Source organism: Scophthalmus maximus, chromosome 14 (assembly GCF_022379125.1).
Source record: "Scophthalmus maximus strain ysfricsl-2021 chromosome 14, ASM2237912v1, whole genome shotgun sequence".
Taxonomy (NCBI): Eukaryota; Metazoa; Chordata; class Actinopteri; order Pleuronectiformes; family Scophthalmidae; genus Scophthalmus; species Scophthalmus maximus.
Window position 1 is genome coordinate 14,408,328 of NC_061528.1, and position 22,372 is coordinate 14,430,699.

At 42.6% G+C, this 22,372-nt stretch overlaps 1 protein-coding gene across 4 annotated transcripts in view; it reads left to right on the forward strand.

The window, feature by feature from the left end:
• The window catches only part of LOC118282502 (ephrin type-A receptor 6-like), a 291,167-nt gene that overhangs the window by 221,079 nt on the left and 47,716 nt on the right, over positions 1 to 22,372 (forward strand). For all 4 annotated transcript variants that reach the window (XR_007032131.1, XM_047337335.1, XM_047337337.1 and 1 more), the window contains one exon: positions 1,882 to 2,217. Coding sequence is in view for 3 of the 4 variants with exons in the window: in XM_047337335.1 (XP_047193291.1) it covers positions 1,882 to 2,217 (336 nt within the window). In the remaining variant the exon portion in view is untranslated. The remainder of the gene's footprint in view (positions 1 to 1,881; positions 2,218 to 22,372) is intronic.

A 22,372-nucleotide genomic window follows, 5' to 3' on the forward strand; every position in this document is an offset into this window, starting at 1 on the left:
CATGGAGATAGACGGGGGCCATGTCTGAGAGCTCTCCAGGGTGAAAGACTGTATTTGTCTTTTACAGCAAGACAAAGCCAAGTCATTGTGGGGATGCTTTGACTTTACAGTGCCTTGCAAGATTCACTTTCTGCAAAAGGAAAATCTTCAGAAAGACTCCACTCTTCATAATGAGGAAAACTGTTTCAGCAAAGTGATGTTCATATTTCCAGCTTTCCAACGGTTGTGAGTTGTTGAACTAAGTCTTCAAGTCACAAGCGTATCCTACATCTTCAAGGACACTTGTGCTTCCAGTACAAACAAGCATAGTGTATAAAGGCTTGTGGGGGTCTGACAACCCAGGAAGCTAAGAGGAGTAGACAACCACATCTATTTTTACAAGCTGTGAACTCACATGATGCATTTTAATCAGGAGCTTGTAGGCCAGAGCATACACATTTGTTTGCTTGATGTCTGAGGAAAAAAAAGCAAAAGAACAGAGATTAAATACTGAGGGTCTGAGAGAAAGACAAAGGTAGGGAGCAAGAAAGAAGGGGTGTCACAGGAGGAGAGATAAAGGTGGAGAGAAAGTGTGAAGGGCTGGATGGAGTAGACAGTGAAGAGAGAAAGGAAGGAGGGTGATGATACCAATCTCCCCTGGAGGAGAATGGGAGCTGACTGATGGCAGTGGGGTTGCGCTGCGGGAGGAGAGGTGGGTGGATTCTCCTCGATGGAGAGAATAGAGGAGGTGAGATAATGGCTGATAGAGGCAGAGAGAGATAAAGAGAGAAAGAAAGGACATACGCTGACAGAAGTGGAGGAGGGGTGGGAGGAGCCCTCCACTCTGCTGAGATTTTTAGCCAAGGCAGGGATGGAGGGATGGGAGAGGAGAGGGAAACATCCCATTGTCTAGGCAGACAGTGTGCTTGGCAGGATGGGAGTGTTCAAATCCCCCAGGCCTTTTAACTCCACCCTGTTGACAGCTGGCTGCCTGCTATAGCACAATGCTTACCCTGACGCACAAATGCACACATCCCAACAGCACCAAAATACCTCACCGAAAGTGAAAAGGGGGCGAGGTGAAATAACTGACAGTGTTTACTGCACAGGAGAGGAATATGTGATTTGGTACTGCAGTATTATGTGATGTTAAACCTGAACAATTGTATCCTTCAGTGTACCTGTGGGAATATACTGATATACTTTTGTGTCTAAACATTTAGAGTTCTGTGGTAGGCGTGGTGTACATCAGGGATCAATTTTGGCCACTGTGCTTTTCTCAGTATATGATTGTATCTTCCTTTCTGTGTAGTAAGATGTGCATTAGTGTTATTGTAATTATAGTGTTAATGTAATTGTCATGAAATTGAGCTCAATCGAGATCATTGTGAATTGCATTTGTTTCTAAAATCTGAAAATGTCTCCAATAATAAATGGTTTCTCCAGAATTTATTTTCCTTGAGACTGGAAAAAAAACAACTTTTTTTTTTATCCCATTTCAACTATTACAATATTTGCAGCCTTTGAAAATGCAACCATAGAGCTATAGAAGCACAACTTTGGCCAGACCTTTTGGATTAAAGGCAGCTGTTTTTAACTGGAATTAAAGGAAGAGAATACATGACGCTCAAGGCCTTTAGAATTTATTTTATGTTTGTAAGATTTATTGCCTCTAAGTCAATACATTTGAACTAATTTACATATCTGAATCAATCATCTTTTGGCATCAGACAAAGCTTTACTGTCTGGTTCAAGGTCTGCACCAACAACCAATCATGACTTTGCCTTTAGTCTTTGTACTCCACACAGTTAAATGTGTATCTTCTTTTCTCAACATCAGCAACATTCTTTTAAAAGTACCTTGAACTTGATTTATACCAACTCTTGTGTTTCCGCTGACAGGCCCTCCATCTCCTCCCCGCAACATATTGTTCAACCTGAATGACACCTGTCTGATGCTGGAGTGGTCACCTCCCAGTGACACCGGGGGCCGCCGGGACCTCACCTACAACGTCCAGTGCAAACGCTGTGGCCCCGAGCCAGACAGGTGCCAGCTATGCGAGGAGGAGCTCCGCTTCCTGCCACGATCATTAGGCCTGACCAACGCCACTGTCACTGTCATGGACTTCTCGGCACACGCCAACTACACCTTTGAGATTGAGTCGCTCAACGGTGTGTCAGACATGAGCTCCTTCGCCCGCCAGGTAGCCGTCATCACCGTCATCACTGATCAGGGTGGTGAGTACGTCCTCTTTGAGTTTTACCTGACGTTAGTGCCGAATTTGATCTTTAAAAAAGATCATGATCAATTTCTTACTCGCTAAATAATTAATATCCACTTTCACTCTCATAACCCTCTTATGACGTATGGTCACAAGATCACACTCATAATGATCAATTGTTATGAGATACTTGAATTAATAATCACTCATTTGATCTTTATTTGCTGTTTTAGCTTCACATGCTCAAATGTGGTTTCCATACATCAATTCATGCCTCTGTAAATGTATAAAAAGAAATGTAACGTCACAAATCTCACATTATCACACTGGGTATGATTGAATCTATACCGCAATTGCAGTCCAGTCCAGAATGCTGGACCTCAGTATGGCTTCATGTGGTTAGGGGGTGAACCAGAATGCATCTCCTTATGTTAGCAGAATAACTGAAATACTAATATATTATATTATATGATATTATAGTTAAATTTGATATTTGTAAAGGCATGAGCGAGGGAACACTTGGTAGGGATAGTGTCACCATATAGTACAAACGTCTCTCGTCTGCTTGTGTTTTAGACCACTAGTTAGTAGGTTCTCATGAAGGGAACACAATGCCCATTTCTGCCAGTGGTTTCACATTATTACACCAATCCGGGTAGTAGTAAAATGTCAAGAACCAGGGTGCTGTGAAGAGCATTTGGTTAAGCATGGATGGAAAAGATGCAGGTTCAAAATAAGGTTCAAATGTAGAAGAAAAGCATTCACATCATTTACCAAAACATCATTTTGTGTTGAGAATGACTTTGTTCGTAAAAAAAACTCCACAGGGCACCTAATGCAAATTTGAAATAGTGTTGATTTTCTTTTTAAATTATTTTCTATAAATGGAATTCTTTTTTCCATTCCATCTGTTTTAATCCATTGTACATACAGTGCTGTTTTTACTAAACAGTATTTTGGATCCACATTCATGATAAACAGTTCTAAATATTTGCTTGTGTTGAAATCACAGTTTATAGTTCATCGGGCCACAGTGGAGGTTAGTGCTGTCTCTGTGGTTTTTCACTTTCAGTTTCTCCTACTTTGTTAAATACGTGTTTAATTTACTGTCGTCCTCTGCAACCCTCTGCAGCACTTTGCAAAGAAAGACAAGTCCAGATTTAACTCAGAAAGACATTATAATTCCTCGAGTATTTGTAGTTTTGTGACCTTAACCGCTGCTGTAAAGGATGGCAGGAGGCCAAGGAGAGGTTGTCTCTACCTACTTGCTCCAAATAAGCATTTTTAGTTGTTGTTGTTGAAAGGCCCATATTTCCTCTGGGACATGGCTCGCTGTGTAGAACGCTAATGCTTTTAATATGTGATTTGCAAACACTCTGTTTTCTCACTCCGCCTGCTCCCATCCTCCCCTAACTAGTCGCTCACCTTTTTTTTCTGTTGTTAGTTTGTTCTCGTCTCCACCTCTCTCTCTCTCTCTCTCTCTCTCTCTCTCTCTCTCTCTCTCTCTCTCTCTCTCTCTCTCTCTCTCTCTCACTCTCTCTCTCTCTCTCCTTCCCCGCCGGTTCTCTCCCGTTTCTTGTTTCATTTCGCGTTTCCTTTTTTCTCTTTCTTCTCTGTTCTCTCCTCCCTTCTTTCTCTCCTTCCCTCCATCCTCCTGTTGCTGTGGGAGTCTGGGAGAAATACATTTACTCCTACAGCTAAAACACATTAAATGCATTATTCTATGTCACTGGGGACAACTCTTGCCTTTATAGCCAACTTAATGTTACACGCAGCCTTTTATTTCATTAGGATGCCCAGTTTAGCACATAGTCATGGCAGGTCCCTGGGCTGTACACCGGACCCATTTCATCACTAATACACTGAGCTGCAGTTATTTGAAATGCTCAGGGGAAAAGGCAAGATTCCTGATGAACAGACCGATGATGTGTTCTGCTGAAGCTTAGTTGTGAGTCCGTGGACAGTAACGTTCATGTGAAATTTGATGTTGATTGCATAGCCAGTATATATGGAGAAGCTTCTGGTTTGCACACCATACTGTGGAACGGCTTCTTTTCCCACCTCAGCTACGAGGTGTTACTGTTGTTGAGTTTAACATATAATATGGAGGAGGATGATTCATGCACACAAATATCGCACAGTACAAACGACTGCCTTTTTTTGTGACATTCTGATTTTTAAACTTTAGAGCACTATATATTATTATATTTGAATTAGACCAATAGGTTTTACAAACTGACATTTCACTCTAGCCCAAGTTTTTCATATATATATATATTCATTCATTAATTCATGCATCGTCTGCCGCTTTATCCATTTAAGGGTCGCGGGGGGGGGCGCTGGAGCCAATCCCAGCTAACATTGGGCGAGAGGCGGGGTACACCCTGGACAGGTCGCCAGCCTATCACAGGGCCAATATATATATATATATATATATATATATATATATATATAAAAAATATGTTACCACAGCCAAGAGGGACTAAAAAGAGCTACAACATGACTTAGGGAGAGGCATCAGGTCAGTCAGTCTGGCACCCTGATTTGATGAAGACTGTCTATTGTCACGTTGTCAAAAATGTCTTTTCAAAAGGCCAGCATATTCATGCAAATCAAAGATGACCATGCAAACCCTCTTAAGAAAAAAGTAATAACTTACATGATGCAGTGATATGCATGTACTCTAAGTACAAATATGTTTGTACCTGTGCTTCCCCAGACACATCCACCGAAACTTCTCCGTGTGGAGCCTATATGGAGAGGTGCACTGAAAATACCATTAGCATAGCGTTGCCATCAGCAGAACTGAGGCAGCCATGTGAAATTCTCTGTGTTGTGGGGACTAGCAAGAGTCTCAATGTGCTGTAGCCACAGATAAATTAGACTTAGTTATTAAAATGCAGATGGCCCTTTTTCGTGAATGCTTTGTGGCAGCGAGGTTAGTCCATGGCTTGTGCGTGCCTATGAGGGTTGCACACACACACACACACACACACACACACACACACACACCAGTACTTCACAAATGCACGAGTGGCATAGAAAAACTATAGGCCTGTGATAATTTTCTGCCAGACATAACCTTTCCAGCATTTTGTGATTCATGCAGTGAAGCTCATCTGATGTATGCATCAATCTTCAAAACGCACACATGCACTGCGGCTGAGTGTGGAGAATTCCAAAGCATGAGGATTAACAGCAGGGGGAGAGTCTTGGCCTGGAATAAACCCCTCATATTTGGAGAGAGACAATGAGCAGACGGGGGAACTTACGTGTGCATTTGCACTTCTTTAAGTCAGCACCAGGGTCACGGCTCTGCTGTGATCTGTCTGACTTTCTAGTTAAATGGTTAATGGTCAACATGAGGGCAGAAAGGTTCACATCCAGCAGTGGCTCCATCAGGCCCATGGTTGCTCTGGTCTGTACTATTGAAGAAGAAGAAGGAGAAACTCAGCTCACTCAAGTTGTTTCCATAAACTATCAGGTCCGTGGTACCATCTGCAATCCGCATAGTCTTCGCAAACACACTTGACAATTTAATGAAGTTGCCCACATGTGGTGTTGATGTAAGGCGCCCTGGGTATTTTCACAAAGTAGGTGACTGGGTCAGGAGGAAGAGAAGAGAGAGCAAGAGGCAGTGGGAGGACAAGTGACAGCTGAATATGGATGTGGAAGGTTAAGTGAATGGAAGAGACACAAAATGAGGGTGTAAGGCTGAGAGGTAAATAGAGAGGAAGAGAGAAAAAGAAAAAGGAAGAGCGAGACCGAGAGGTAATGAATGTGGAGTGCAGGGGCAGAGCAGGACAGAGACAGATGAAGTGACAGGGAAAACGAAGAGGGTGAAAGAAGATCGAAAGTGAGAAACAGAGGGTGAGAAGATGATTGAGTGAGGAGAGACAGAGAGCAAAGAATGGGGTGGCAGAATGAAGAAGAGGGTAAATTTGCTGACAAAAAATGTGGGCGGCAGATAAAGGGAGCGTGGGGGAGGAGATCTGTGCAGTTGTTTGTGTGCGTTTTCTCTGTAATTATATGATTTTTGGTTAAGCCACCTCAATCATTGCAACTCATTACTGAAACATGATCAGTAGATAAAATGTCCATGTTCGCGGATTTGCATCACATTACATTATACAGAGGCTTTTCTGGTCACAGATCATCTCAGTGAAGTTATGCAGAAATACCGTTCTCTTATTATCATATCTTACAGCATGCACTGTAATAAAGTTCCCCCAGGATCTTTTTTTTCCCTTCTAACTGAAGGAAGGTACAGGAAGCAGGATTGTTATGCATCATGCATATGTCCAACATTGGTCATTTAGTTTTAGGAAATTAGGAAACTGTAAAATGAATGGTAACCATAGTTTCAATGTGACTGCAAGCTAAAGGGCTGTATTAATTACACATGAAGCCCAAATACAAGCTCTTGTGATAACTTTTTTGAGGTTTCCAACAGTCTTAGAAATATAGGATCTTTAGTTCCTGCGTCTCAAAATTTGGGGTTGACAGAGCTTTTCCTCGTTTTACAAATAATTAATCAATTCTATGTTCTCAAAGTTTCATACTCAAACACAAAATCTTTGTCAAAACTTGTCATAGTTTTGTTAAATCCTTGAACATTTTAGTTCTGAAAGTTTCAGATTCATTTGTGCACAAATGCTTGTGAACTTACACCTGTCTGTGTGGTTTATATGAAAAATACTGTGTAAGCAGGAATATGCAGAATATTGACAGTAGGGGTTTGAAAAGTTTTTTTTCGTAATTGCAAAACTAGGAAACAAGTGGTGAGAGGGGCGTGGCAGCTGGATGACTGCAGAGAGGCGCACAGGAGGAAGAGGAGCAGAAAGAAATGGCCTAGAAACAGGAGGTTGCTTTAATCACAGGGATCTGAGTAATTGTGTATGTCACTGAGACACGTTGGGTTCTCAGTTGCAGCGATGCATCAGAACCTTCCTGCAGCCACTTGAGAGGCTGTAATCACACGCTCTTTTGTAGATGAAAAGCCGGTGGGTTAAACTAACAATGTCGGATGTGCATGATGATATGGAATAACGGGCGGAGCTGGCGAGACGAGTGCTGCTCATTGACTTGGCATTTTCTCCAAAGGTCCAGATCATTTTCATTTGTTTCACTCCCCTGTAGGCAGATCATGCACCCGCAATGACATTATGCCGCAATCCACAAACTCTCAGTTGATGTGAGGGTGCTTGTCTGCTTGTCTGCATATAAACACAATGAACCATGTATGACTTCAGGGTTAGAGCTGCTCTAACGTCGGCTCTGGATGAGTATGTAATTTCTCCTTGACACTGATTACCCCCGCTTTAACCGTCTGTGTCTTCATCTTCCTAATCTCTTCGCCGCTTCCCCCGGTAAACGGTGCTAAACACACCAGCGCCATGCATAATCTGAGACCTCATAAAAATCTAGATTGATTTGGAAATGTGCTTACTGGCATGCAAGGTTACTAAACCATGCACACAATGTGCCTGGAGTTGATGATGTGCAGAGTACGGTGTAGTACTGAAAGATTAATAAAGAAAAAAAGATGATCCCGTGGTAAACCTGAAGATGTCGACTCAGGAAGCTCAGGGATTTCGCTCATCACAGCAAACCTTATCTGCACTTAGGCTGAAGGTGTTGTCTTGAATTGTCAGTGTTGGTTGTACAATCAAACTTTTCTATGCCAACATCATGCAAAATGTAGGTGGTCAGTGCTCGTCACTAATTCAAAAGCCTGGAGAAATATTCAATTTCCTCTGAAAGTTCTGAGTCAATCAGTCAATGGATGGATTGATGGAGTGGATTGCAATACTAGATAATGTACTTTGCCACACTTGCCTCTGTAGGTATACAACAAAAGTCATTGAAAGCAAACGATAAGGAAAGGGAAAGTTAAGCATATGTTAAAAAAATACAAACAAGTTAAACAAACTGTAAACATGGCACCCTGCCGCACCTACAATTTTAAAAATCATTTTCAAATGTGTAAAATATGTTTGCTCTTAAATATGGGCACAAAGCCACTTTGTCCAATACATGTGGGTCTTTTAACAGCATTTGCTGTCGTAACCATACATGAGAACCACAATATAGCAAAGTTATATAAACCACCAAAAGAACTTTAAATGTTAATTTTCCATTCATTAAAGGATTGACTAAAAACCTTATTTTTGAATAGGGGAGTAACTATAATGCAGCCAAGACTGGATGGATAATATAGGAGGAGGAGGAGGCAGCTCCTCCACATATTGGTTTTTGGGATGGATGTGTCATTTTCCTTACATCATAAAACCAACTGGGGCAAGTGCACACGTAGTAATATTGTCACTCTCATTCCTGTCTGCAGTTTTCAAGTCACATGTATGGTGACATGTAGTATAGTTATTGGAGATAACTATAGATCCATGCGGCAGCATGGTTAATCCTGTTGTTCTGAGTTACTCTGCAATAATGTTAACTTAGTGTTTTCCACCAGTGCAGAGAAAATGGAGAGGATACAGTGATGATGTCGCATATGACAATGCCTGCCCAATAAAACTTTTATCACCGTCCCCATTTATTACCATTTGTCATGCCTTTGTTTATGAGCATTGGCACTACAAATGTGTTCAAATCAGCGCTTCCATTTTTCTGGGTGTACAATAACTCTGAGCCAAAAAGATTAAATCCTGAGTTATATGAGTCATGCTTGTTTTCCTCTGGAGACTTATTTCTATTTTACTCTGATGTCTGTAGAATGCGAATGAGCTGAATATTAAACCATATCTGTGTCCCTTCTCCTTTACTCCTCAGAAAGAAGTTGAGGTGCTTTCTTCAAATTTGGCAAAAAAAATTCCTTTTGGACTCGAAGAAGAACTTATCAGAATTTGTTCAGGCACAAAAGATAATTTCTTGCCATAACTCAAAAGATCCAGTGCTTAATCATATGACATAACTTACCACAGATGTCTAATTAGATAAAATTATGATATTTTATATCCAAAAGGTCAAAGGGTCAGCTTTACTGTGACATCATCATTTTCTGCAAAAAATACTTCGAAGAGAAACTTAGTTTTTTAATAAATGAATATTGATATAAGCCGTCAAATCTTAATAGCATCATGTGCACTACATGTCAGATTCTATATAAGAAAACCTCGGCCCACCTTAGCCTGTGATGGCCCTTTGCCATGCCCCCAGCCAGCACCAACATACATATGCAGCAGTGGTTGTAAAGGAAATGTATGTATTAGGATCCCAAACTTCTCAGCCAACATGCCCTTCCCGAGCATCCCTCTCCCGGCATCCAGCCAATGTCCATAACTGACTAATGGCGAATTAGCCCCCCTCACTTAATTACTAGCCTGGGACAATCACAATGATTTTTGTTGGGTGCGGCATCATAAAGCAGTGTGTCCGTGCCCCGAGACCAAAATCGCTATGCCAAAGAAACACTAATAACAACAACAGCCAAACAAGTTGGTGGAGTGGAATGATCAGGGTCCCCGCGGCCCCAGCCGGGGCGGGGGGAAGGTGACTTTCTGTGGATGAATCAATACTGTTCTCCACTGCACTGTGCTGCTATGCTGAGTAACTGCTACCATTGTAGATCTGCCTGAGATGACTCTCTCTGTGTGTGTGTGTGTGTGTGTGTGTGTGTGGGGGTGGGGGTGGGGGTGGGGGTGTGTCAATAGCTTAGATTTAGCTGTGATCCTTACTCCATTATGGGTTAATAGGAAAAAGCAGGCACTGATTAAAAATGCAGAATATATCACATTACAGAAGAAGATCCTTTTTTTTCCTTGACACACTCATATGAGAATGTGTATCTTGGGGGTCCTCTGTCTGATAACGATTAAGTGTGTGTGTGTGTGTGTGTGTGTGTGTGTGTGTGTGTGTGTGTGTGTGTGTGTGTGTGTGTGTGTGTGTGTGTGTGTGTGTGTGTGTGTGTGTGTGTGTGTGTGTGTGTGTGTGTGTGTGTGTGTGTGTGTGTGTGTGTGTGTGTGAGAGAGAGAGAGAGACCACAGCTGGGCCGGTGGCACTGGCCTCGTGGGGAGAGCGGTCGTAAATAGAGCCCCTGCGCTCGCCGGCTTATTAACAGCTGATTTATCTGCCTCGGTGTAAGGAATGCTCGCCCTTGGCACCCAGGCCCGGAGATCGGCCCCAGGGGGCCCCAATTACTCGGTGCCACGTGTGTATGCGGAGCCGTGTCGGGGCAATATTTTGTGTCGTCGTACCATGGATGTTGTGAGTGTGCGCACGTGTCTTATATTCACTGTATACATCAATGCAGCTGCTCAGCACCAGGGTCATCTCCATCATCACTCTCGCTTTCTCAGACGCACACTCTTTATGCCTCCTGTATCCTGCAGATACAGGCGGGGAACAATAGGACGGGATGAATTTATTCGACAGCCTTCTGCCTCTACAGTGATTTATCAGAGTATTTATCCTGGTGATAAGCCTTTATCTTTTTCTTTTCTCCTCTTTCTCTGTCTGCTGCCTCCCCTCCCTCATCCTTCTCTCCCTCTATACTTGTACATCGAGGCCACGTGTATGTTTGGATTGTGAGCGTTCATCGTAGCACTGACAGCACAGGACATTATATTATATAGTGTCGAGACAGCTGTGTGACATTGATTTACTGCATTCGGGGCGAGGTTTAACGGCCTTATCTCATTTTATCCATAATGTTTGGCTTCCTTCTCGTGTGCATTTCAAAGATATGTTTCCTTAATAATCCCATCAGTAAAATGTCATTTAGATCAAATTTTATTTTTTTAAATCACTCCCTGTCTGATCTTTTTGTCTTGCGAGAAGAGTGCGGCAATATGTCACATCTTTTGCACAGGATGCTGACTATCTGCTGCATCTTTTCTATCATCATCCTGTCATCATTGTAACATCAATACATCCGACATTATAGATTATAAGTGCCGTAAATTCTGAAGAAAAAGAGTTATGGTTCCTCATAAAGCTTTAGCTGCAGAAAATAAAGGTAAGCTATGGTGACACTTATATTACGATATTCAAGCTGCACTCTGCTATTTTTCAACACTGTTGTTATATAATAATTTGACAGTTGTTCCTAATTATTAGCTATGATATTCGTCACATAATAAACTATAAAATTACTAACTAACTATACAATTATTAATTAAAGTGTAGAGTATGAATGATCTTCACAAAGTTGAAAGTTTATCTCCCTGATCTACTTTTACATGATTCAGTAACCTTCAGCAGTGTTCACTTTCTAATTCTGATACTTAGTAGACGTCAAGACTTCATTCGTGTTTGAACTACGTTGTAAGTTTTCATATGGCATTGATATGTTTGGGCAATGAGCAGATCATATAAATCAATGTCAGAATCAATCTCAGTTTAAGTGCAAGTTGAAAGTCTCACATTACTCCATGAAAGTGTTACTTGGCGGGAAATGAGTGTATCAACACTTTGCCGTGTAAGACCTTGGCAGCTGATAACTCCCACCAAACAAGTGTTGAAAGTGTTATTGTCGTGAAGTTTAACCCAAAACCTTTGTTCCTGTGAAAGGTTGTTTGACACTACAACACAAAATTAATTTTCTTCAAATGTGAAGGCCATTGGAGGATGTAAGACCGTTTAAAATGAAGCCCGCATGTGGGAGATGAAAGCCACACCAGCCACACGTTTTTTCTGTTCACATATAACTCTCTCCTTCTCAGCAGTGCAGTGTGTTAATTTGTTTCCTTGTTAGTTTTGTCTTGTGGGAAATGATGGAGATGGAAATTGAATCCCTCTGCATCGTCCTCTGAATTCTGAACCCGTCTGCTTCCGCTGGATGGTGGGAAGCTGTGCACCGATCACTGCTGATTACACAGTAATTACGATTTGCAGCATGTAGACTTGAAATGCTCGGTGTCAGTATCTTTATTAATGTTTGCTCAACTAATCAGTACTCATGTTGGCTAAGAGTGACATTCAGAACATTTCTAAGAGACCAATTTCAATTTTAGTTAATATTAAATTTCCTAAAATATTATTACGTAGAGACATTCAGTTCGACAGTGAATTATCTGCTACATGTCATTCCCTGTTTTCTGAAATGCCTGATATTGATTTTCTGTACCACTGACCATACACCTACTCACCGACCTGAAAACTGAGATGCAGTAGATGGATTGTCAGATACTAAATGGTCCACAACGAAAAGCACATAATGACTATTTCTAAAATATTATATTTAACAAGTCACTGACCACTTTTCAAGCTAATATTGAAGGAATCAGTGGAAATTCAGTAAACAATACTTTCTACCTCCTCAAGGTTCATCCAACTCTGCCCTGTAGAGATCACGTTGGTTTTTACTTCCCAGGATCCCGATCAATCTTCCCATCACCGTGGTGGTAACAGAAAGCTGTAAGCTCAAAGACTCACCTGCTGTGGAGGTTTTGGGTGTTCAGTATAGCTACGCTCTGACACCAGCGTTCTGTTCTCTCTGTGGTCTTTTCCAACCCCATCTAAGTGACCTCAACTCCCAGGGGTGACACTCGTTCTTTTCTACCCAACGCTGGTGGTGAATACCAAGCACGTCTGAGTCAGCTGCAGCCGTATCAGGGGGACCAACGAAGAGTTTGCTGCTGTTGCTTTGTTCTCGTGTTCATACTCACATTAAGAACGAAAATAAGCATTTGTCCCCCTTTGTATCCAACCCTGTTTGTACAGTTTGAGTAAAAGATTTGTCTGCTTTTTGAAGTGCTGATTAAAAGACAAATCATTGAACAACAGAGAGCTATGGTGTTAGATCAAAGGGAGATGGATTTGATACACGGATGGCTTTGCGCACGTGTGTTGTTTTTTCCTGCCATGGAGGAATTGTCTAAGCCTGTGTAGGCTAAATCGTAGACCGTGTATGAAAATGGAAAACTTGATAGCGTCCCAAAACTTGATCGCCCCCTCTATGGTACATCCATAGGGCATGTCTGCATTTATATACATAATTCAGATGTGTTGAATTTTCATAATATTTGTTGTCTGTTGATTTACATGCTATCATTGATGTTCATATGACAGCCGCTCATACATCCATCCACCCTGCTTATAAATAGGAGGAGGATGTAGAGATGTGGCTTATGTTTTATGGAATATTATATGTATTATATATTCAGTGTTCAGAGAAAAAAGATTCACAGATTTTGGAAAAGCCACTCATCTTATACTGTTTTCCAATGACATGTCAAAGACATGGCATGGTAATGACAATGCTACCTCACACTTCTCATTACTGAGGATTTAACATGGATGTAAAGGGGCTTCTGAAACATTATCCGGTTGATCTTTGGATTTCTAGTGTGGGTGATAACTATTCCAAATATGTGAAAGTCAAATTTACTAATGCCATACGCAGATTCAAAACGTAATCATAAATATATCATACATCATGAATACGGCTTTAAGAAAAGGTGAAGAGTTGGGGCACGCAGAGACGAAAGGACACTTGCTAGCATTTTCGTGCTGTTAGATTAAAGTCCAAAACTGGTGTATTCTAAAAGATGCTACGGCTTGTAATGTACAATTCTCTGCAAGAAAATGCATTTGCATTATGACTCTCTAATTTAACTTATAGTTGGCCCTGCCGCAGATTCAATTTTCTCACTTGATGGTTGTGAAATGCACATCCTGAACTTGCCAAGTGGCTGTTTTCCTGAGACCAACAGCTCCTATGGCTGTCCTGGGACAGTAACTGCTTCAGCCAATCATGTAATGTAATATAAATCACAGAGAGCAACCCTAATCCCAACCCCTGACCCTGACCCTTACCATATACCAAATGTTGGTCTCAGGGCAGTAGCCACCAGTGAAACCTCATTCTGTGCAACACGGTCACCTGATAGGATGACATTGGATGATCTGTAAACACCCAGATTACAGTCATTTAGGCCAACATGTATTTTTTTAACCTCCTTGCCAACATTTATAAAGCTGGCAACAATAGCATCGTTATATTGGAGAACCTCTTTTTCAGTGGGCACATAAGTCACAAAATGTATTGCCAAAGCTGTTCTTTGTTGTTGCTCGGTCTCCACAGGAGGACTGAAACACCGGTATAATTTCAATCTCTTTATATTCACCCTGTGCTGTGAAGCTCCTCTCATCTTTACTGAGCAGATGAGACGGTCTCAGCTGCAAATATCTGTTTGGTTTTTACCCACCACACACACAAAAGCAGACCAACTTTCAAACTCGCCTATCGCTTTGAGTTCTTTGTGGAAGGAGGTAGGTGCGCGTGGGAATGAGTGTGTGTGTATGTGTTTGTGTGAGACAGTAAGTTCTTTTCAGTGTGTGCATAATGCTCTTTATTTTGTTCTGGCACTCGCAGTCCTGACTTTTAACAGCATGAAGTCCTCTAGGAGGGCGAAGAGACACTCTCAAACACACACACACACACACACACACACACACACACGTCTCAAATTTTTCTTCTTCTCTCTACAAGAGGCTTTATTAATCTTCACAAAGAAACTGGTCTGTCCATGAACCTGTCAATTTGAGATTAAAAGTTCTTTTGGTTTATTTGGGTGTTTTTTTATTTAATTTAATAAAGAACCTTGTTTTGGGGGTTTTTAAGGGCCCGGTGGAAACATAGCCGAAGACAGTCAAGAGGAAAATGTTTAAAGTGTTTTGAAGTGGTGCGTGACCTTACATCCATTAGTTAGTTAGGCCTTTATATTCCTTTAGGAACATAGGCCATTGATGAATCGCTTCCATCCTCGCCTGTCTTGGGCCATCTTCTCCAGCTGTTGCCACGTTGGCCCTTCCTTCTTGAACTCTTGCTCTGTGGTTCTTCTCCAGGTGTTCTTAGGGCGACCTCTCCCACAGGGTGATGTTGTTGATTGTGTTTGGCCAGAAGATCCCGAGGATGCCTCTTAGGCAGTGGTTCATGAATGTCTGAAGTTTGCTTATGATGGTAGTGGTGTACTCCATGTTTCGGATCCGTACAGGAGTACGGATTTGACGTTGGAGTTGTAGATTTTGAGCTTGGTCTTGAGAGAGATGTTTTTTTTGTTTTCCAGATCTTGGTTAGGATGTTGAATGCTGCTCTAGCTTTACCAATTCTTGCCTTTACGTCCTCCTCTGACCCTCCGTTCACAGCTATTACACTTCCCAGGTAGGTCAATTTGTTGACCTCTTCGAAAGCGTGGCCCTCGAGTGTTATTGAATTCATGCTTCTGTTGTCAATCCGCATCGTTTTGGTTTTTGGCCCGTTTACTTTGAGTCCAAGCTCAGCTGCAGTTGTTTCCAGCCGTGTTGTCTTGTCCTGCATCTGTTGGTGTGTATTTGAAAGCAGTGCAATGTCATCTGCGAAGTCAAGATTGTCTAGGTGTTCTGTGAGACTCCACTGGATGCCATTCTTTTTATTGCTGATTGTTTGTTTCATGATCCAGTCGAGGAAGAGGCAGCCCTGTCTCACACCAGTGAGCACGCCGATCTTTTCATGTGCAGATCCCTGGTGGAGCACTTGGTATTGCATACCCTGGTATGTGCTCTTCATGATGTTTATATATTTCAGAGGGATTCCATAGTGAGCCATGAGCTTCAACAGCATCACGTGGTCTATGCTGTCAAATGCCTTTTCAACGTCAATGAAATTGACATAGACAGGGGTGTTCCATTCTATGGACTGCTCGACGATGATCTTGAGGGTGGCAATTTGGTCACTGCACGATCTTCAGCCTGGTTCTCTCTGTTTTTCATCAGCCCCCTTCTGCAGCCTCTCCAAGATAATGTGATTGAAGACTTCGCCAGGTGTTGATAGCAGCATGATCTCTCTGTAGTTGTTACATTCCCTGAGGTCTCCTTTCTTGGGTACTATTGCAATGAGAGCGTCATTCCAGTCCGATGGTATGATCTCTTCCTCCCATATCTGTTTGATCAGCTGGTGTAGCATGGTAGTTGAGGTTTCAAGAGCAGCTTGTTAGGCCTCTGCAGGGATCTCGTCTGGCCCTTCTGCCTTGCCACGGCACAATCCCTTTATTGTCTTCTTTACTTCAGTCCTTGTTGGTGGTTCGCAGCTTACCTCCAGCATGTCGACAGCAGGATCTCTACCGTCTGGTCAGGGAGCTGTCTGTTGAGCAGTTCCCTGAAGTGCTCCGTCCATCTTTTCTGCTGTTCTTCTTTGGTGGCTAAGAGTTTCCCCTGCTTGTTGCCGATCTGTGTGTTTGTCTGCCGAAACTTGCCCGCTAGTTTCTTTGTGGTCAGGTAGAGATCCTTTAGGTTGTTCTTGGAGGCTGCAACCTCCGCTTGCTGTGCCAAATCTTCAATGTAATTTTCCTCCTTGTTTACAGCTTCATAATCTCTATGGGCTGCCACCGTTTGTGCTTGTGTTTTGCAGTTGTTTTTGTGTGTTTTTTTACGCTCCTATTCTTTTCAGTTTTTCTGTTGACAACCATGGCTTGTAGTTTGTTTTCTTCCTCCCTAACACTTCTGAACAGGTCTCCTTCCATATGTTTTTCAGGCAGTTCCAACGCTCCTCAATTGGTGTTTTGTCATCTTGCAGGGCTTGGAACCTGTTCTGTAGGGTGGATTGGTACAATTCAGTTGTTCCTATGTCCTGCAATAGCTGGTTGTTGAATTTGACTCTGCTGTCACAGGGTTTGTTGCAGCGTTTAAGCTTCAGTTGTATTTTAGCTGTCAGTAGGTGGTGGTCTGACCCGACGTCTGCTCCCCTCTTCACTCGAACATCCAGGAGAGAGCGTCTGAATTTCCTGTTTATGCATATGTGATCAATCTGGTTTTCAGTGATGTGGTCAGGACATGCCCAAGTGGCTTTGTGGGTGGGTTTATGGGGGAAGAGTGTTCCTCCAATGACCAGGTTGTTGTCTGCACAGACGTCAGAAGATTCCGTCGCACCCTTTCCCTAAGGTTTTCTGTATGCGCCTTCATAGTCTCTACGGCATCTCTGTCTGAAGAGTCTTCTTCTCCTAGGCTTGTCTGTCTGCAAGTCATCGCCACTAAATGGTGTACACTGAATGTGAACTCGATATTTCCAACAGAATTTTTTTTAGTTGCAGGAATGTTATTATTTTGTGCGTTTGGGTTTTTAGTTTTCTGCAGTGAAGACTGCGGATGTAAAAAAAAACAACACATATCTTTGTGTGTAACATGTTACATCTTCTTCCTATGATGTCACCTGGAAGCTAAACGTGCACCGTGTCCGGTTTATTCGTCGGCCTTTTCCGAAACCTTATGGAGGTAAACTAGCAGTTTTGTCGGTGCCACTTGAATAATGCTGTATGCGTAAAAAATTAGCATGATTGAGTGCACTTGTCATGGAGAGACTGTTGTATGTATTAGGAGAGTAGAGTGCTGCGTGTGCAATTGCGCAAATAGCACTGTACACAAAAACACATGCAGACACACACACACACACACATATGGCTGTGAAAAAAACCTGCACCTGAAAATAGATTGATAGTGCTGAGTAAGACAGAGACCCACACTTCCCCATGCACATGTGTGCATACACACACACACACACACACACACACACACACACACACACACACACACACACACACACACACACACACACACACACAGACATAATGACTATAGCTCCATCAAACTGGCATGGGCTCTACAGTAGTGACTTAAATGGGTTGGGATTGCAGCATCATTGGTAATTACCATTAGAAGCCTTGTGATGTATAGCACCTATAAGCAGGTAACAGCCGTTACTACGCCCACTAGAGGTTGCCGAAAAATTAAAGGTTACTATGGGTTGTAGTAGGCTCCAGCACGGGCAACCTGTGCCTTTTTTTTACGAGGGGACAGCAACAAAAGTGGTCATGGGGTGACAAGAATGTAGTCCACAACATGCAGAACACATGACTGGCAATGATTTGGCAAATGATTGCAGAAAGAAGGCTGATATATATATACTGTGATCTAGTGACTGGGACAGGAAAGATAATTGGACGATATCTGCTGGGCGGATGGAGCAAGAAGAGAGAGAGAGGAGGGCCAAAATAAAAAGATTTTGAGGCAAGGCATCCAGCCCAACAGCTGCAATACGGCACAAGATGGATATCTGTACTCGTGCCACAGTCACTACTAAAATCACATGTTTAAGTATAACCTTGAGTATATCATTGTATATACTATATCAAATCTTCTTTTCCAGGATATGAATTAATAATTTGTTAAGACAAATGATCAAAGCTCATTGTTGGCTTGCAGGTTCTGAAAATCAAACTGTGGAGTATAAATATTTTTGCCCTTCAGTTTTAAAAGACTTGACTGGGAAGAATGACAACAGTACTTTCAATCCAAAAGCACCTGGCCTTCAAAATAAAAGTGTACAATGCTAATAAGCAATCCCAGGTTTAGCAGTAACAGTGACATTGAAGTTCGCATTGTAGGATTGTCGAGTCAGCAGTCAGATGTAATGGAGGCCAGAGGTGAAGGACAAGTACAATGAGAGAAGTTAAGAAAATAGAAAATGGACCACAGAAAGGTCAGAAAGTATAGAGCTATTGTTCTGTTGTCATTGTTCTCTTGAGGTTTAGATTTCAAATCAAACTCTGACAATCAGGTTGAAGTGCAGGACATGATGCAACCTCTTTGTTGCACTGAGGTCCACTGTTGACTTAGTCTTGTGAATACCTCAAACAGCTTGAAGTCAAAACTTCAACCTCATGGTCCTTAATTCAGTTCAAATGGATTGTGCGGAGTACACAGCCAAATGGTGTGGAACACATTTCTGTCATAAAGTTTTCATTCTTTCAGCACCGCATCAAAAGAAAGTGTGTTTCGTTTAGTAGATACTTTATTTATCCCATGGGAAATTCAGGCATCCAGCAGCATTTGCAAACATACATACATTAAACCTACATCAATCCTACATAAAATAAAAATACAAAATTAAATTAAATATTAAACTATAACTGGGCTGCACGGTGGTGTAGTGGTTAGCACCTTCGCCTCACAGCAAGAAGGTTCTGGGTTCGAATCCCGGTTCAACCAGGGCCTTTCTGTGTGGAGTTTGCATGTTCTCCCCGTGTATGCGTGGGTTCTCTCCGGGTTCTCCGGCTTCTTCCCACACACCAAAGACATGCAGAATGGGGTTAGGTTCATTGGAGACTCTAAATTGACCGTAGGTGTGAATGTGAGAGTGAATGATTGTCCGTGTCTGTATGTGGCCCTGCGATAGGCTGGCGACCTGTACAGGGTGTACCCCGCCTCTCGCCCAATGTTAGCTGGGATTGGCTCCAGCGACCCCCCGCGACCCTCAAATGGATAAAGCGGTAGACGATGAATGAATGAATGATGATTAAACTATAACTATAAAAACTAGCTTATGACAGTGCAAAATGGGAACAGTGCAAAATGGATGTGCAAATGAAGGTAGAAATAAATTGTCCTTTTCTATTGTCCTCCCTGCCTTTACTAGGAGCTGTTGTACAGTCTGATGGCCAGGGGGACGAAATAGTTTTTCAGTCTGTTGGTGGAGCTGGACTGGGACAGCAGTCGGCCACTGAACACACTCCTCTGCATGGTGAAGGTGTTGTGCAGTGGGTGGTTGGCATTGTCCAGTATGGACAGCAGTTTGTCCAGGGTCCTTTTTTCTGCCACTGTCACCAGAGAGTCCAGCTCTGTGCCCACCACTCAGCTAGCCCTCCTCACCAGTCTGTCCAGTCGACCAGCGTCTCTCTTCTTGCTGCTTCCTCCCCAGCAGACCACGGCATAAAAGAGGACGCTGGCCACCGAAGACTGGTAAAACATCTGCAACAATTTTGCAGATGTTGAAGGACCCCAGCCTTCTCAGAAAGTACAGACGGACAAACAAAAGGAAAGCTCAGAGATGTTTCGATAAACCTCCCCTGGCAGATGTAGGAGAGTCAGAGATGAAAAGGCAGAACTTCAGAACAAAGGGCCCTCTTGTCTATCTTAGTCAGTTTGGTTTGCGGTGAAACATCCATAAAGTGACTCGTATCTCTGAGGAGGTGCACACAATTTCTCCTCTGTGTTTATTTCCACCTAGACATCTTGGGCTCGATTAATTTCCACGCTATTAACGTGTTTAGAGCCTGCTGATGGCAGGATGTCTGAATATATTTCACTAAGAGTCACGGAGAAGTCGCATCTATTAGTTCTTGTATGTGTGTGTAGACATTAAATGCCCATCTATTAGGCTATTCACCACTCTGTGTGTGTGTGTGTGTGTGTGTGTGTGTGTGTGTGTGTGTGTGTGTGTGTGTGTGTGTGTGTGTGTGTGTGTGTGTGTGTGTGTGTGTGTGTGTGTGTGTGTGTGTGTGTGTGTGTGTGTGTGTGTGTGTGTGTGTGTCCACAGATGGATGACGCACATAACTCACACACGCACACTCAACTGGCAGTAAATCCCCCACAGACTGCACAGTCCTGTTACCAGAAGGTTTTTTTTTCTGTCAAAGTGTCCTTGAGTAAGACAGTCAAGTCCTGCCTGGTCACTCTTCATAAGTCAGATAAGAACCTCTGCACGATGAATAAATTATTACGGGAATATTCTTGTGGTGGCGACACGGAGTCCCCCCGTGGAACCAGATAGAGGGCAGGTGGGTCGGACTTCCATCCAGTAATTATTATTTTTTTTTTTACCCCTCCTCAAGTTCCTCTTGGACAGACAGCGATTTTTAACTTGGCGTCTTTACCCCTGGTTGTACACACATCTCTGTCGAGCTCAACAGTCCGATTTGAAAAAGCATTGACACTATAATCTCATCAGTCATCACTTCACACGCAGATACACACTCAAATTTGAGGATTATCTCAACACAATTACGCACATTAACCTCATCTAAACACATTTGATGAGCCACTGTGAAGCCATATTTCATGGTGCTGACAGTCACGTATATTGTTACTGCAGGAAGTCAGTGTAGCAATCCATCATAATACAGCAGCGATCCCTGCAATCATTGTTCATCCCCGTACCGTATATTTATTTATGTCATTTTTCTTATTGTCTGCTCAGACCAACCCTGGAAGGTATTACCCTAAATGAGCTTAAAGGAAGTGTTGTCTGTGCCAGCTGTCTTGTAATATGTCCACCTATATTTGAGAGACAATGGGATGTGCTGAGGGGGTTGATGTTGAAGAAAGGAAGAGACAGAAGGAATAAAAAAAACAGAGTGAGCAGAGCCCAGAAAGAAATGTAGTAGAGAGAAGAACTGGGTGGGCCATAAAGAGTTGGTGTGGCATGTGAGTTTTTTAGGTAAATATATGAAAATTCTTTATAAAAAATAGATTTCCTTGGCATTTAAGCTGTTGATGCTATTGTAATGTTTATTATTTTATCACTTATTAATTGCTTCAAAGAACGCTGAAAATCTTTTTACGTTGTAGCACAATATAAAAACGCACAATGCCTGTGTGATTACTTGACATGCAGCAGAAAGACGGTGATCATTTTGAAGGCCAGAGGCCATACCGGCTTAATGAGAAAAAAAATGATTAAAAATAATAATAATAATATCTATTATTTGTCAAAACAACTATCAGTGCAGGAAATTAAACCAACCCTAGCAGAGTAAGCAGGGAGCACACACACACACACACACACACACACACACACACACACACACACACACACACACACACACACACTAACACACACACACTAACACACACACACTAACAGACCCAAACACTTTCTGTTTCTTGCATCCTGTTATTGTTATGACTGTATGTATTGCCACTGCAACAAGCCAATGTCCCCGAGGGAATCATTAAAGTTTCATCTTATAAGAAGATTTTGGGGGAGGTGAGGGTCTTGGAATTGGTTTGGGAGGAAATACAATGAGAAGAGAGAGAGAGAGAGAGAGAGACAGAGTGTGTGATTTAGATTCAGTGGTGCGTGGCGGCTTCTAGCCCATGTTGTCACTGACAGGAAGTGAAGGGTACATGCCTTCCTCAAACCAGCTTATCCTGCTGACCTCATCGGGGACAGTGTGTGTATGCGCGTGTGTACGTATATACGTGTTACACACACAGAGGGAGGGAGAGGCCCTGGCTTCGCAGTCTGTCTCTCCCCCAGGCCTCGAATGAATGATGCTCCCAGTGGCGTGGTTTCACCCCAGTGAGCGCACACCACGCCAAGCTAAAGGCAAGGCTGTGGGACCGGGGGGGTGTGTGTGTGTGTGTGCGTGTGCGTTCTGATTCTGGCACTGCTATTC